General features: G+C 33.5%; 2 protein-coding genes across 2 annotated transcripts; both read right to left on the reverse strand.

The window, feature by feature from the left end:
• Positions 1-1,258: 1,258 nt before the first annotated feature.
• Positions 1,259-1,720, reverse strand: LOC107620022 (pathogenesis-related protein PRB1-3-like). The gene has a single exon (XM_016322248.1). It carries the CDS (start codon positions 1,718-1,720, stop codon positions 1,259-1,261), a length of 462 nt encoding a protein of 153 aa, XP_016177734.1.
• A 6,030-nt stretch (positions 1,721-7,750) lies between these two features.
• On the reverse strand, positions 7,751-8,251 carry LOC148579058 (pathogenesis-related protein 1-like). The gene has a single exon (XM_088488330.1). It carries the CDS (start codon positions 8,249-8,251, stop codon positions 7,751-7,753), a length of 501 nt encoding a protein of 166 aa, XP_088344456.1.
• Positions 8,252-15,356: the final 7,105 nt, after the last annotated feature.

The raw sequence follows: 15,356 nt of genomic DNA on the forward strand, positions 1-15,356 counted from the left end.
GATCTCAAGCATTTGTATTCATACATTTTGGAATAATTGAGTTTTTAAACTTATACATGCTAGGATTGTGTGGGAATTTCGTGATGATCTGGAAAAGACTTCATCTTTATTTGAGCTAGCAATTCAGGCTACCTCTAAAAACTGGTATAAATTTTGATTAATGATAAATTAAGATATAAAATAAGTCAAGTGGGTCTCATGCATTATTATTATTATTATCTCATGTCATCATTATATTGTTTGAATATATACTAGAAATGGACACAAAATTTGCTGGCAATGGGTGGGTGAATAGTGATGAGATAATTTAGAGGTTGCAATTCCGTGATTGTTTGTGGTTAGGGTCTTAATGTCATGGCAGGTAGTTATCTATTGTATGGATAGTTTATTTAGGTATTCTGATGTAACTACTCAATTCATGTATATGCTAATTAAATTAATTCTTTCATTTGTAAACCTTTAATATAATAGTACATTTGCTGTTGTAACTTGCAACAATAATAAGGTGCAGATAAATTCACTTGGCTATTGGTCTATGTTGTATTGAATTTTGTTAAAGCTTCCAATTTTATTCGAAGCCTAAAATAATTTGGTCTATCTTGATACAAAATCGAATACTTAATATTACAAAGAATATGAATTAACTTCCATGACTTAATTACAACATTTTTTGTTCATATTTATAGACCAATAAATCATACCAATAAAAGTCAAATATTCATGAATTACAATTATAATGTACTAAAAAAAGTCTAAAAATTTAAGTGTAGAAACCCTCGCGTTAAATACATAAATAGTTAATTCTGATAAGGTGGTATAATAAATCATATGTCTTATAATAATACCATTTTAATCAATTTAAAAGTATAATGTAGTTTATCCAATTTATAATTAGAGTTGTCAATTCATCAATTTTCATTAATAGTACACAATTTTTTTATATCATCTCCTTAAATTCATATACATTTCACTTGGTTTAATAGAAATATAAATTTTAGCAATATGCTAAATTCTTTCCAAAATTAACGACGTACTTCAAAAAAATATATAATTTTTTAAGTATTAATACTTTTCGCAATGTATCTTACATATATAACTATACAGATAAACAAATAAATAATTATAAAAAAAATAACATAAGTCCATTACAAAGTTAGTTAAATGTTTTAAAGAGTAGTTACAACAACCAAACATTTTTAAAGGTGTATAGCAAAAAATGAACAGAAAAATTGATGCATATAACATCGGTTGTAATTAACTAGAAAGGACGATGACCTTGAAGGTTTCCTTTAGGATTATAAAGACAAATAGTAACGGTGCATTTGGCAACGACGCCTGGTGTATCTGGGCATTTAGCATTAGCGCATCCAACATGAGTAGTTTCTCTCCAAACAACTTGAGTGTATTCTTCACAGTTACCACCAATACACGAGTTGGATTTATGGTCGTAGTACTTTTTCTGTGTCACCCACCACGCTACCGCTTTTGCTGCTGTAACGTGTTCAGCGGATGCATACTTCCACATCAGATTCTCACCGTAGATAGGGGACTTGGATGGCGGTGGTTTTCCCCAGCAGATTTCCAGGTATTCATTCACCAACTCTTGAGCTTTTTTTTTTAGTTTCACATCCCACTTCAGCGGAGGAACCCCAACCATTGCTCGTGCAGTGTTGTGGCCTCTCAAATACTCTTCTGGAGGCTCAACCTCATTAGCTACCATAGCTACTATGCACAATGGCAATAATATGCTTGCAAAACTTATTATTATTACCATCTTCCTAATTTTCATTTTGTTGTTCTCTGCCAATGCTTGCCAAATATTAATCTATAATAATATTGTAATGAATAATGGCTATATATGTACAATCTATGTATATATATCATATAGTTGCCTTTTGATGTACTTCAATACATATATGTATTGATTTAATTACTAGATGATCAAGAAAGAAATATAAATTATTAATTATCAATTAGAGAAGTATAATGATTATATTGATAGTTCTTAAATCTGATCTTTCATAATAATTTGGGGTCAAATTAAAAAAAGTTTGTAAATGCCTTAATTAAATAATGATGCAGGAACAAGAAGAAATAGTAGATTAAGTATATTAATTAGTTATTAATTATAATAAGAGAATACAAATTTTATATTGTTTAGGATATATAGTAATTTTTGTGTTATATATTAATTTTACATTACGTAAATTTTAAAGATTTTTTCTTTTCTATTAGTATAAATAATTCATGTGCTCTTTGATTTTGAAGTGAAGGTAAATTAAATATGATATAAATTTATTGTTTATTTTATTTTAAATTTTCTTAGGAGTAAGAAGTCCAGTTTATATCTAAAATATGTTGTCATAATAATAAAAGTATTAATTTCGCTAAAATTAGTGATTCAAACGGTATTTTGGAATTAATAATTAAACATAATTTCTCTACAAAAATAACCATTTGTATTGCTAAAATTATATCATATATGTGTGGTGTAACTTGATATAAATGTTTGATTTAAAACCCCCCGCTCTTTAACTTGATATACATGTTTAAGAGATATTGATCATTAGGCGTAGTTAACAAGTCAAAACTTATGCATATATGTATAATGTCACGTATTAATTACAAGGCCAATTCTATGGCATCTTATATTTTAACTTGTATTATATATTAATAGATAATTTTAATAGTATGTTAGAATATAAGTAGAATAGTAGATCTCAATATTTATTATAGAATATTATATTTTTATTATTTTTAGGGAGTCACTTAGATAAAGACGTCTAAAATATCTTTTTTTAAGATATTTTTTAATAATTAAAATTTAACATATATAATCAATTAAATCATATTATTTTTGTTAAAATTAAGTCAGACAAATTAATTTGACAAAAAAAAAGGTGAATCAAATCTTGAACCGATCTAAATTAATATTATTATTTATAAAAAATAACTACAATATCCTTATTATAGAAAATGACTAAAATACTCTTATTTTATATATATTTTAATTTTGGAAATTCTAAATTCTAATCGTACGACGATACAAAAATAAAGGGTTAGCATTTAAAATTCTCAAAATTAATATATATAATAGAAATATTTTAGTCATTTTTTTATAATAGAATTTTGTAATCATTTTCTATAAAAAATAATATTAATTTAGACCAGTTCAAGATTTGATTCACCATTTTTTCGGTCAAATCAATTTGTCTAGCCTAATTTTAACAAAAATAACACGATTTAATTAATTATGTGTTAAATTTTAATTACTAAAAAACATCTTTAAAAAAAATATTTTATGCGTCTTTATTTAAGTGGTTCCCTTATTTCTATTCTCTTAGGTAGCGTTTGGTGGAGAGACAGAGATTAAAAGACTGAGACTGAGAGACAGAGACTAAGAGACAGAGACAGAAATAAATCTCAGTATTCTGTTTGGTGCAAAGTGGGAGACAGAAACTAAAACAAGAATGAAACTCTAATTTAATTTTTACAAAAGGTAAAATCGGAATTAATTAATTGAAATGAGCGTATTTTAGGTATAAAATGTTATTAAAGTTTCAGTCTCTGTCTCTAAAAATTTCAGTCCCCTGTGTCCTCACTTTTTGGAGGTACTGAAATACTGAAATTTTAAAGACAGAAACAGAAATTTTAGTACCAGTATTTGAGCGAACAAACATAATACTGAGTTTCAGTCTCCAAATCTCTGTTCCAATACCTCAAAACAAACGCTATCTTAGTATCTATATTTATATCATTCTAAATAACTTAAATACACACAAACAATTTTTCTAATATTCTCTCTTACTTTTCTGACATAGCCAATTTTATTATAATAATAAAAGTAGTTTAATTAACTAGTAAGGACGTACACCAGCAACGTTTCCTGCGGGACTATAAAGACAACCAACAAGGGTGCATTTTTTTTGGCAGTAATCGCACTTAACTCTAGCACGCCCAACATGAGTAGTTTCACTCCAAACAACTTGAGTGTATTCTTTACACTTACCACCAATACACGAGTTGGATTTATGGTTGTAGTACTCTTTCTGTGCCACGCCCATCTCGCTACCGCTTTTGCTGCTATAATGTGTTCAGCAGATCCAAACTTTAGCGAGTAAATTCTCATAGTGGTCTTCGAGATTGACGTCGTGCATCAAAATCGTCTTTGAAATTCCAATTGCACTAATTACATCCTGAGATTGGAAAAATTGCACCAAAGTAGTCCCTGATCCGTTTTCCGTTAACGATGCGCTGACGTGGCTTGATGACATGGACTTTTGGTGACAGGTATCACTTCATGGTTTGGACACGTGTAACGGTACGATGACGTGTTGGTCAATGACACGTGGCATGCTACGTGAATGGATATGCCACGTGTCACAATGCTATTTTGCCACGTGTCAGATTATGCCACGTGTTGTAATGCTATTTGTCCACGTGTCATCCACTATGTCATCGTTACATGTGCACCAAATTAGTCTCTTACTTTGCATCAAATGACTCATTTTAGTCCCTGAAATTGAATATCGTACACCAAATTAGTCCTTTCATCAATTTTTTCCCCAGCAGATTCCGAAACATTCATTCACCAGCTCTTGAGCCTTTTTTTCTAGTTTCACATCCCACTTCAGTGGAGGAACCCCAACACTTGCTCGTGCAGTGTTGTGGCCTCTCAAATACTCTACCGAAGGCTCTGCCTCATTCGATACCATAACTACTATGCACAATGGCAATAATATGCTTGCAAAACTTATTATTATTATTACCATCTTCATAATTCTCATTTTATTGTTCTCTGCCAATTCTCATTTTAGTGGAGAAGTGTTTTGGGTTGGATTATTATAATATTGTAATGAATAATGGCTATATATGTATAGTTGCCTTTTGATGTACTTGAATACATGTATTGATTTAATTACTAGATGATCAAGAAAGAAATATAAAACATTAATTATCAATTAGAGCAGTATAATGATTATATATAATTGATGATTCTTGACTCTGATCTTTCATAATAACTTGAGGTCAAATTAAAAAAGATTGTAAATGCCTTAATCAAATAATAGTGATGCAGGAACAAGGAGAAACAAGAGATTAAGTATATTAATTAGTTAATTATAATAAAGGGATATAAATTTTATATTGTTTAGGATATATAGTAATTAAACTGTGTTATGTATTAATTATATACTATTTAAATTATAAAGGTTTTTTTTATTAGTATAAATAATTCATGTATCCTTTAATTTTAAAGTAAATATAAGATGAATATGATATAAATTTTGTACTTATTTTATTCTAAATTCTCTTAGAAGTAAAAAGTCTATTTTATATCTTTAACTTAACCAACTAAAGTGAGTTTCTATAATGAAATTATTAATTTCGTTAAAATTAATGAATCTAAACTATGTTGCCATAATAGAATTATTAATCTCACAAAAATTAGTATTTCAAATAACGTTTTGAAATTAATAATATAAAAAAAAGAAATATAAACATAATTTCTCTACAAAAATAACCATTTGTATTACTAAAATTATATCATATATGTGTGGTTTAACTTGATATAAATGTTTGATTTAAAATCCCCCTCTCTCTAACTTGATATAAATGTTTTAAGAAATATTGATCATTATTAGGCCTAATTAACAAGTCAAAACTTATGCATATACGTATAATGTCACATATTAATTATAAGGCCAATTCTATGGCATCTAATATTTGTTGTCTAATTTTTTTAGTAAATTTTAAATATTTAAAATTTTTTAGTTAGTATACTTTTAAATTAAAAAATAATTATTTAATCTTTTTTAATAATTAAAAATTACTTTTAAAGACCATAGCAAATACCTCATTACAATTCATCAAATTAATTATCGTCTATTTGTTGGTTGCTGCATAGACCCTGCCTTTCATCAAGTCAGCTCTAATAGCTAGTTTTATACATTCACATGATAGCATAACACACACATTCACATGCAACTTCTAGAGGGCCATAGATTTTATCATCTAACTCATTCCCAATTATGCATTTATCAGTGGCATAATGAAAATCAATAGGATCGGACCAGTGAACAAGTTATTGCTAAATTAAATAATAGTTCCTCAATTAACATCAATAATGGCATCATCATGAGAATAATAAGAATTTAGTATTTATTTGATATATTACTCTTTATCTCATTTTCGAGGTATCTTCTATATTTTAACTTGTATTATATACTAATAAATAATTTTAATAAAAAAAGTTTGGAAACTAAATTTAAGGTAGGACTGCACATGGATCGGATAATATCTGCATATCCGCGGTAATTATCCGTATCCGATCCGAATTTTGCGGATATTATCCGATCCGCTCCGCAGAGCCATCAGATCGGATCGGATCGGATCTGATCCGCAATATGGTTGGATCGAATTGTGGATTTGGCAGTGATATCCGCGGATCCGATCCGCAAATCCGCATATCCGCACATCACATATAAATAGCATAGTTTAAGAAAATAAACCCTAACGTGATATGAATTTTAGTGTGTTGTTTTATGAATTTTATGATATTTTGTTTTTTATTTTTTATGTTGTACTTCGACTTAGAATCATTAAACTTAAATCTTGTGTTATTATTTTTTTTTGTTATTCAAGAGAATTTTTATTGATAATATTTTAAAATTAAATATGCTTAAACAGGTGAAAAATGAATTTTTTTTTTTTTGTAAAAATAGCCAAATGGAATTTGAAAACATTTTTTTTTAATTATGCGGATATACCCGATATCTGATCCGATCCGATTCGCATACTTGCGGATCGGATCGGATCGGATCTGGCTTGAAAAATTGTGGATATCGTATCCGATCCGATTCGATGAGTGCAGTGCGGATCGAATAGAATTTTAGGCTATATCCAATCCGATCCGTGCAGCCCTAATTTAAGGAACCAAAACTAACTAAAACTTTTTATTTTTAATTTTATTTAATAAGATCATATACATAATATTCATAGTTAGATAGGATACACATAACATCCAGAATTTTACTTTAATAATATCCATAATTTCATACCTATAATATTTATAATTGACAAATTTTTATAATTAATATTACCAAATTTTAAACTATGTGTCTTGTTATATATTTCAAATTATCTCATGTACACCAAAAAATTATAATTATACTTTTTTATTTACTATTTATATGTATGTTTATTTATTGATTTTAATATAACGAATTAATAATTACTTTTAAAATTTTATTTCTTAATTTTGTTTATATTTTATATTTTATTTTATTATAGTCTATATATAAAATATAAGTTGTATAATAGAAATTGTTAAATTCTTTAATTTAACATCTATACTTTTAATTTATATGTATAATATTTATAATTTTATACATATAATATCCATTCATAATCAATAAATTGATGCTACTTTATTATTATTTATTATTTTATTTTGCAGATCATAAACCAATAATTTTAAATATTTTTAATTTTTAATAAATAACTAAAGACCGATCAAATTTAAAATGTTTTTATTTTTTATAAAATGTGTTGAGGTGATTTGAGATTTTTTAGAATTAAAAATATAAAAATTTAAAATTTTTATTTGAGAGAAAAAATTATAAAATTATAAATACATATAGTAATAACAAAAAAAATATAAAATTTGATTTACATTTAATTTTAGCTACGTAGCATTATTCAATTTTAATAGCCAATTTTATTGTATACGTAATAAAAGTAGTTTAATTAACTAGTAAGGACGTACACCAGGATAGTTTCCTTCGGGACTATAAAGACAAGCAACAAGGGTGCATCTCTTTTGGCATTTATCGCACTTAACTCTAGCACACCCAACATGTGTAGTGTCTCTCCAAACAACCTGAATGTAGCATTCACAATCACCACCAATGCATGAATTGGATTTATGGTCGTAGTACTTTTTCTCGGCAACCCACCCCGCCACCGCTTTTGCTCCCGTAAAGTGATCGGATGCCATATGCCACGCAACATTCTGGCCGTAGTAAGGGTCTGGGGTTGGGTGAAATTTCCCCTCGAAACAATGTTGGATGGTTGTATTCAAATACTTTTGAGCTTTTTTTGCTAATTTCTCATCCCACTTCAGCGGAGGAACTCGAACGCTTGCTCGTTCATCATTATGGACTTTCAAATACTCTTCTGGAGACTCTTGTACCCCAGCTACTTTGTATAATGGCAATAATATGCTTACAAAGCTTATTATTATTATTACCATCTTCATGCTTGTTTTATTGTTTTAGAGGACAAGTGTTTTAGGCTTGGATATGTATCATCTATTTATACTATGTCATAGTTGCCTTTTCGTGTACTTGAATACATGTATCGAAATTTACTAGATGATCGACAAAGAAATATAAATTATTAATTATCAATTATTATTAGAGCAGCTTAATTATCAACTAGAATAATTCTCCACATATAAGCGTTTTTTTATAAGTCTTTATAAGTCATTTATATTAACGCGCTTTGAACCGTACTGCACGTTTTCACTGCACCTTCTTCTTCTTCTTGCTGCACGTTCTTCTTCCTCTTCCTCTTCCTCTTCTTCTTTTCTTTCGTTTCTTGCCTTCTCTTTCTCCTTCTTCATTTACGTGCTTTTCTCTCTATTTTCTTTTTTCGTTATTCTCGATTTTCATTATTTTTTGACATCAAGCTCTGAAATCATTTTTGAAGAAGAAGAAGCAGCAGAAGATGAGGAGGAGAAAGAGAAAGAGTTATGAATTATGCATAAGGTGTACTTCAACGAATTTTGGGTGTATTTCTTAAATCCTCTGGGTGTAGTTTTGTAATCCTTTGGGTGTATTTCTATAATCGTTTGGGTGAATTCTCGTAACCGTTTGGGTGTGTATTTCTGTAATCGTTTGGGTGTATTTCTGAAGTTCCATTATCTTTAAATTTGGCAAAAAATTCGTTTTCATGGAGGAAGAAGAAGAAGAGTCGTTCATATAATGCATGGTGAGTAGTGCGCTTTGAAAACAGGAAGTGGTTGAATAATGTGCGTTTATTTACTCTTGAATGTGGGAGTGTAATGTGTGTGTTTTGTTGAACTTATGTCAATTTATAAGACTTATAAGCCAAAAAGATTTGTATGTGTAGCAACCCTCTATCAAGTATAATCGATTCTGATCTTTTATAATAACTACTAGAATATGATGGTAGATTTTATTTTATACTCTTATTTTATATAGTAGTATAAAATGAAGGTGTTTATTTTAATATATATCGCCAAAATGTCATTTAATAATCAAGACGATTCGATGGACGCTTTAAATATAAAAAATATTACTTACTTTTTAAAATTCAGTTTTTAGACAATATTTTAAAAAATTTATTATTATTAATTAATTTAAATATATATTTTTACATACTAATTATTTAAAAAATTAAAAAAATATTTATGTTTTATTTATTTTATAATAAAAACAAAATAAAAAATAATATTTAAAAAATACTTAATTATGATCATGTTTGCTCTCGGTTGACGCGTACTACAAATTAATTTATCTAATCAAAACTATATTCGGTAATGCTTAAAAAATAAATATAATTAATAAATATTAAATAAGATAAATTTTAATTTTTTTTATTTATTTTATTTTAATTATTAAATATTTTTTATTTATTATATATAAAAATAACTTTTTTTTTGTCGTAAATTTAAATAGTTCATTAGAGATATTCATACTACAAGAATCATAAAAATTAAAAAAGAGACACCCACACAAAAAATGGATCAGTTTTCGATTTAATTTGACCGATCGAGTTTTGGCCAATTTAATCGTTATGAACAGTTTTTAGTTAAACAGACAATTTTAGTTTATCAACCAAATCACATCACGTAGTTAAACAATTCTCAATCTAACCAATTGACTCAATTCGATTTTTAAAACTGATTCGTCCTGGTACTGGGGTGGCCGAGCTTAGTGACTCCGAGCAAACGTCTGTCGGAGAGGAAGAGCTATACGTCGGCCTGGAACGAACACCGCGGCGGAAATACCTGCAAAAGATACTCCGACGCTCAAGTTAGTGATAATCTCGAGTGAGAGTAATTAAGTAAGTATGAAGACTGAGAATGGAACCTGAACTTTAGCCGAGGATATTAGCTCGGCTTTATAGGCGTTATTTTGCCCGTTTGCTGTGGATAAGTCCTAGTTTGTAGGTTGGTTACAATATTCTGTTTTGGTGATTAGGCTTGTTAAGCACGTCTCTTGTTTTCAACTGGGTGAGGCCGTTCCTGTCTGCTTTCGTGCCGAGCTTTTCGGGCGATTGATGCGAGACCGAGCTTATTTGCTCACGTGCCGAGCTTTTTGTGCGACCGAGGATAAGGGTGACGTATCATAGCCCCCAAGCTTGCCTTGGTTTGGACAGGACTAAGGCGAGCTTTCGGACCAAGAGTACCGCAATCCTCGGTTGCCGAATTGTTTGTCGCATATGCTCCTTGTAGCCCCCAAGCTCGGCTTGGTTCTGCTTCAGAATGCAAAACGTTTCTGGTTGCCTCGTGTTACGCGCCATTGTGACATGATTGATGTGAAACTGCTCCGTTTTTCTAGGCACCCATGTCCATTGGTTTTTGTAGTGGGTTTAATGCTTCTCATTTCTAACAATATTGGTTTAAACGCTCTGGTATTGTAACCGTTTTTGTGCCTGGTGGGGAGTTATTTGTAGTTTTCATTGCTTCTTTCCCTCATACTTCTTTGTTTCGAAAAAGGAAAAAGGTTTGTGTTTTCTGTCTGACTGAGAATGAGTAAGAAAGGTCAGTGTTAACTCCTCCTCTATTTCCTTTTTTGCTTTTCTCTCTTTCTTGTTTCGTTCCTTGTGATGGAGGACTATAATGTGGGTGACCTGTACAGTTGGGTGGATCCTAGAGTGAAGGGGTATGTTTCCCAGTTTGATGATGAGGAGTCAGTGAGGTTGCTGGGTTCGGATTCCTGGGTCAGGGTGGGTAGTGGTATTAAAATAGAGTTATTACCTTGTGAAAGAGATGATCAAGTGTGCAACCGACTTGATGATTGGTCTTTCTTTTTCATGTATAGTTGTTTATTTACTAAGTTGGGTGTGAGGCTTCCCTTTACCGAATTCGAGTGTGGGGTGTTGTATTGGTTGAACTGTGCTCCAACCCAGCTTCACCCTAACTCATGGGGTTTTGTCCGGGCCTTCGAGGTTTTGATGGAACTGTTGGAGCGTCCGCCGTCTTTGAGGCTGTTTTTCTCTTTATTTCAGGCAAAAGGGGTGAATAGGGGGTTGTGGGTAAATCTTAGCAGTTATCCTCGTCGTGCTGTGTTTGGTCTATATAAGTCTTCGTTTAAGGATTTTAAATCCATGTTTGTTAGGGTTAGAAGTGTTCCCGAAGACTTCCCGTTTTATTTGAATGAGCATTTAGTCGAGAGATTTCCGTTGTTTTGGTGTGCCGAGCCGTATCAAGCTTTGGACGTAGATGATAGGCTTCCTGATGATGATATTGTGATGGATTTTTTGTTTAAATCCTTGGGTCCGAAAGGTTTGTTATCTGTTGCCGAGATGTTGAAATGGGATACTGATAGGCAGGCATTGTATGATCGCATAGGTAATCTGTTTTATTATGTTTGTTCTGTGTTTATGTTTTGGTTTGTTGTTCCTTATCTTGGTTTGTTTTTTATTTGTAGCCGAGAAAGCTCCTGCCATGACCATGGCAGGTTTGAAGCTCTTCTTTAATCAGCGTAAGAAAGGGGAGAAAGAGGTTTCATCTAACGTTGGGAAAGGTCCTGCTGCTTTGATTCAATATGGCCCTGGGCAGAAGCAAAAAAGGAAGAGAGGGCAAGGTCAAGGTAGCCTTGCCGAGGTTTTAGAAGGTAAGGGGGAGTCATCCATGATTCTGCAGATGGTCGAGTCTGCATATGAATCACAGAAGAGGCTCCATGGGTATGATCAGAACATGCACGCTAGATCTCTATGGGTGAAGTTGTATCCTTTTGGTACCATGGCTAATGAGCTTTGCTGTTTCCCGAATGACATGAAAATGATTGACGAAGTTGGCCGAGCTGGTGTTAGCCGATTTCTTCAGGTATAGGTTGTTTTGTTGTATTTTTAAGTTTTTGTTGATGTCACCTATTTACTTGTTTTCCTTTTTTGTAGGTGATTGGTGCCCAGATCGTTGCTATTGGCCGAGCACAGAAGCTTGCCCTGGATTGGGAGGAGAAAGAGGCTTCGCGGGTAGAAGAGCTGTCTGGGATCATCCAGGAAAAAAACCAAAAGATTGCCGAGCTCTCTGCTTCCATGGAGAAGAAAGAGTTGGATTTGGCTGATGAGAGGAAACTCTAGAAGGCATCATCTGAAAAGTTGAAGGTCATGGAGTCCGAGAATGATCAACTCTCTGCTCGGATCAAAGAATTGGAAGGCAGGGTTTATGAGGCTTTTGCTCAAGGTTTTGACCGCGCTGTTTCCCAGGTCAAGGTGCTATACCTGGAAGCTGATCCTTCAAAGCTTGACGTTATGAAGGTGGTCGTGAATGGTGAGCTTGTGGAAGACGAGGCTGTTGCTGGAAGTGAGAGCGAGGGATCCAGCATGGGTGATAAGGCAGATTAGGCCTTGCTAGTTTACTCTTTTTATTTTGTACATGGTGTAGTAGGTTTTAAACTTGTGACTGTTTTGGCTTTGTTGGACAATTTCCGAGTATTGTTCTCGGTAGTGATATTTTGGGTTCCGAGTATGTAGCTCGGCTTGATAATGACTTACTTTGTTTTATAAAATATGATATTTTGGTTAAGTTATGATAGTGATATATTGTATCGTGATAACAATTGCGTGTATGTATCGAAGATGGCTGAAGCCATTTCTTGTCTGATCAGATTGTTACTAAGGAGAGCAGAGGCTCTAATATAGGGCTTGTGGTGGAGTGAGCCCTTAGGATTCGCTTGGATAGCTAGGGTGTTTGTTTTATTTATCTGTATTTCTCCGAGTAATGTGTTCAGCATGCGCATGTTGACTTCCGAGTATGAAACTCGAATTTATTTTGAATTTTTATTGATTGGAATATATAGTAACTGTCAAGATAAAAAATATTTTGATTTGTAATATAAGGTTCATTAGTGTGATGATTTGTGGCGTCCGGCCTCGTTAAAACCCTCTCCGAGTAAAACCCGTGTGTTTTTTGGGAAAAAACCTTCAGAGGGGAAAAAGAGTGCCATCATTCGCGTATATACAGCATATGTTATGATTGGTATCCCCTTAGTGAGGAGACATTCCATGTTCCTGGGAGTTGTTCTCCTTTAAGGGTTCTTAGCTTGTAAGCCCCATTTCCAAGATTCTGGAGAACTTGGAAAGGTCCCTCCCAATTTGCTGCCAACTTGCCATGTGCTGGAGGTTTCCGAGCTTCTTCTGTGCGTCTGAGTACGAGGTCTCCTTTATTGAAGGATCTACGAGTTACCCTTTTGTTGTGTCTTCGTTATAGGTATTGTTTTCTGGCTCGTTGCTTTATGGCTAAGATGTCACTTTCTTCTTCCATAAGATCGAGCTCGGCTGTTCGAGCTTGCAAGTTATTCATCTGATCATAAAGCTCGGTCCTTAGTGTTGGGACGCTGACCTCTACTGGGATCAATACCTCGGCACCATATACTAGTTTGAAAGGAGTTTCTCTTGTAGCAGATTGGGTGCTGGTGTTATAACTCCATAGGATTTTCGAAATGAGGTCGGCCCATTCCCCTTTAGCTTCGCCAAGCTTTTTCCTTAAGCCCTGGCCTGGCGCTTTCGGAAAGGGTCTGAGGATATCCAATCCCCACCTATCGAAAGGCCAGCTTACCTCTATGGTGTGGAGTTCCTCGGCCGGGGTTTCTGAGAGTGTGGCATGCTTTTGACAATTATCGCATGCTTTGACTTTAGAGATGCAGTCCCTTTTTATCGTCGGCCAATAGTATCCTGTTCGCAATATCTTTGCCGCCAATGCTCGGCCGCCGATGTGGTTTCCACAAACCCCCTCGTGTGTTTCTGCCATAATATCTTCGGCTTCATCCTTGCTGATGCATTTGAGGAGTGGTTGGGAGTGTCCCCGTCTGTATAGGGTATTTCCGAGTATTGTATAGAAACTTGCTCTTCGTCAGAAGAGTGGCAAGTTCGGCTCCTCGTTTGGTATGGCACCTGTGTTGATGTAATTGAGAAAAGGTGTTCTCCAGTCTGGTACCTGCATGATGCTTAAGATTGTGTCCTGCTCAAAACTCGGTTTGTCGAGTGTTAGTTGTGACAAGGCCAGTGTGTTCTCCGCCTGCCTTGTTGTTGCTAACTTGGATAACACATCGGCTCTAGTGTTTTGTTCTCGGTTTACATGAATAATATTAAATTTATTGAACTTTGAAATGAGATCCTTTGTTATGAGCCAATATTTCTCTAACAAAGGATCTTTTACCTGGTATTCGCCCTTGATTTGATGTACTACAAGTGATGAGTCGCATTAGGCTGTTATCTGAGGTATCTTGAGTTGTTGGGCGAGTTTTCGTCCTGCTAGTAGAGCTTCATACTCCGCCTGGTTGTTGCTTGCATTGAAGTGGAATTGAAGTGATTGCTCGGCTATCACTTTCTCTCCCTCTTTTAGCAGTACCCCAGCTCCGCTTCCTTCTTTGTTTGATGCTCCATCTACATGTATGCTCCAACTGGCTGCCGTGTGTTGGGTCTTATTAGTCATCTCCGACACGAAGTCAGCGAGTACTTGTGACTTCAGAGCTTTTCTCGACTGAATGTCGAACTCGGATAGTTTGATTGACCACTTTATTAAACGTTCGGCGAGCTCGGGTCTGGTTAATATTTGCCTTAGTGGTTGATCTGTTCGTACTATGATTGTGTGGCTTTGAAAGTAATGCCGCAGCCTTCTTGCTGCGGTGACTAGTGCCAGCACTAGCTGTTCTATCTTTGGATACCTCATTTCTGTTGGTTGCAATACCTTGCTAATGAAATATACTGGGTTTTGCTGTTTTCCTGTTTCCATCACTAGGACCGAGTTTATGGCATGGTTAGATACTGATAAATACAAGTATAACGGCTTACCTGGCTCTGGTCTCTGGAGTATTGGAGGTGACGTTAAGAGCTGTTTGAGTTCCGTAAAATAATTTTCACATTCGTCTGTCCATGTGAATTTCTTGCCCTTAGAGAACGTCTGGAAGAAATGATAAGATCGGTTTGCCACTGCGGGTAGAAAATGTGATAGGGCGGCTATTCTACCTACTAATTGCTGGACTTCTTTTACTGTTTTTGGGCTTGTCATGGTCAGCACTGCACTGCATTTTTCTGGGTTGGCTTCTATACCTCTTGAGGTTAGCATGAAGCCAAGGAATTTTTCTCCTTGGACTCCAAAAGCA

The sequence above is a fragment of the Arachis ipaensis genome, chromosome B10 (genome assembly GCF_059453495.1).
Source record: "Arachis ipaensis isolate K30076 ecotype BB chromosome B10, ASM5945349v1, whole genome shotgun sequence".
NCBI classification, from domain to species: domain Eukaryota; kingdom Viridiplantae; phylum Streptophyta; class Magnoliopsida; order Fabales; family Fabaceae; genus Arachis; species Arachis ipaensis.

What these genes read in the sequence shown, in the direction of transcription:
- LOC107620022 (XM_016322248.1), bottom strand. Translation starts at nt 1,720, where the DNA reads ATGGTAGCTAATGAGGTTGAGCCTCCAGAAGAGTATTTGAGAGGCCAC.
- LOC148579058 (XM_088488330.1), bottom strand. Translation starts at nt 8,251, where the DNA reads ATGGTAATAATAATAATAAGCTTTGTAAGCATATTATTGCCATTATAC.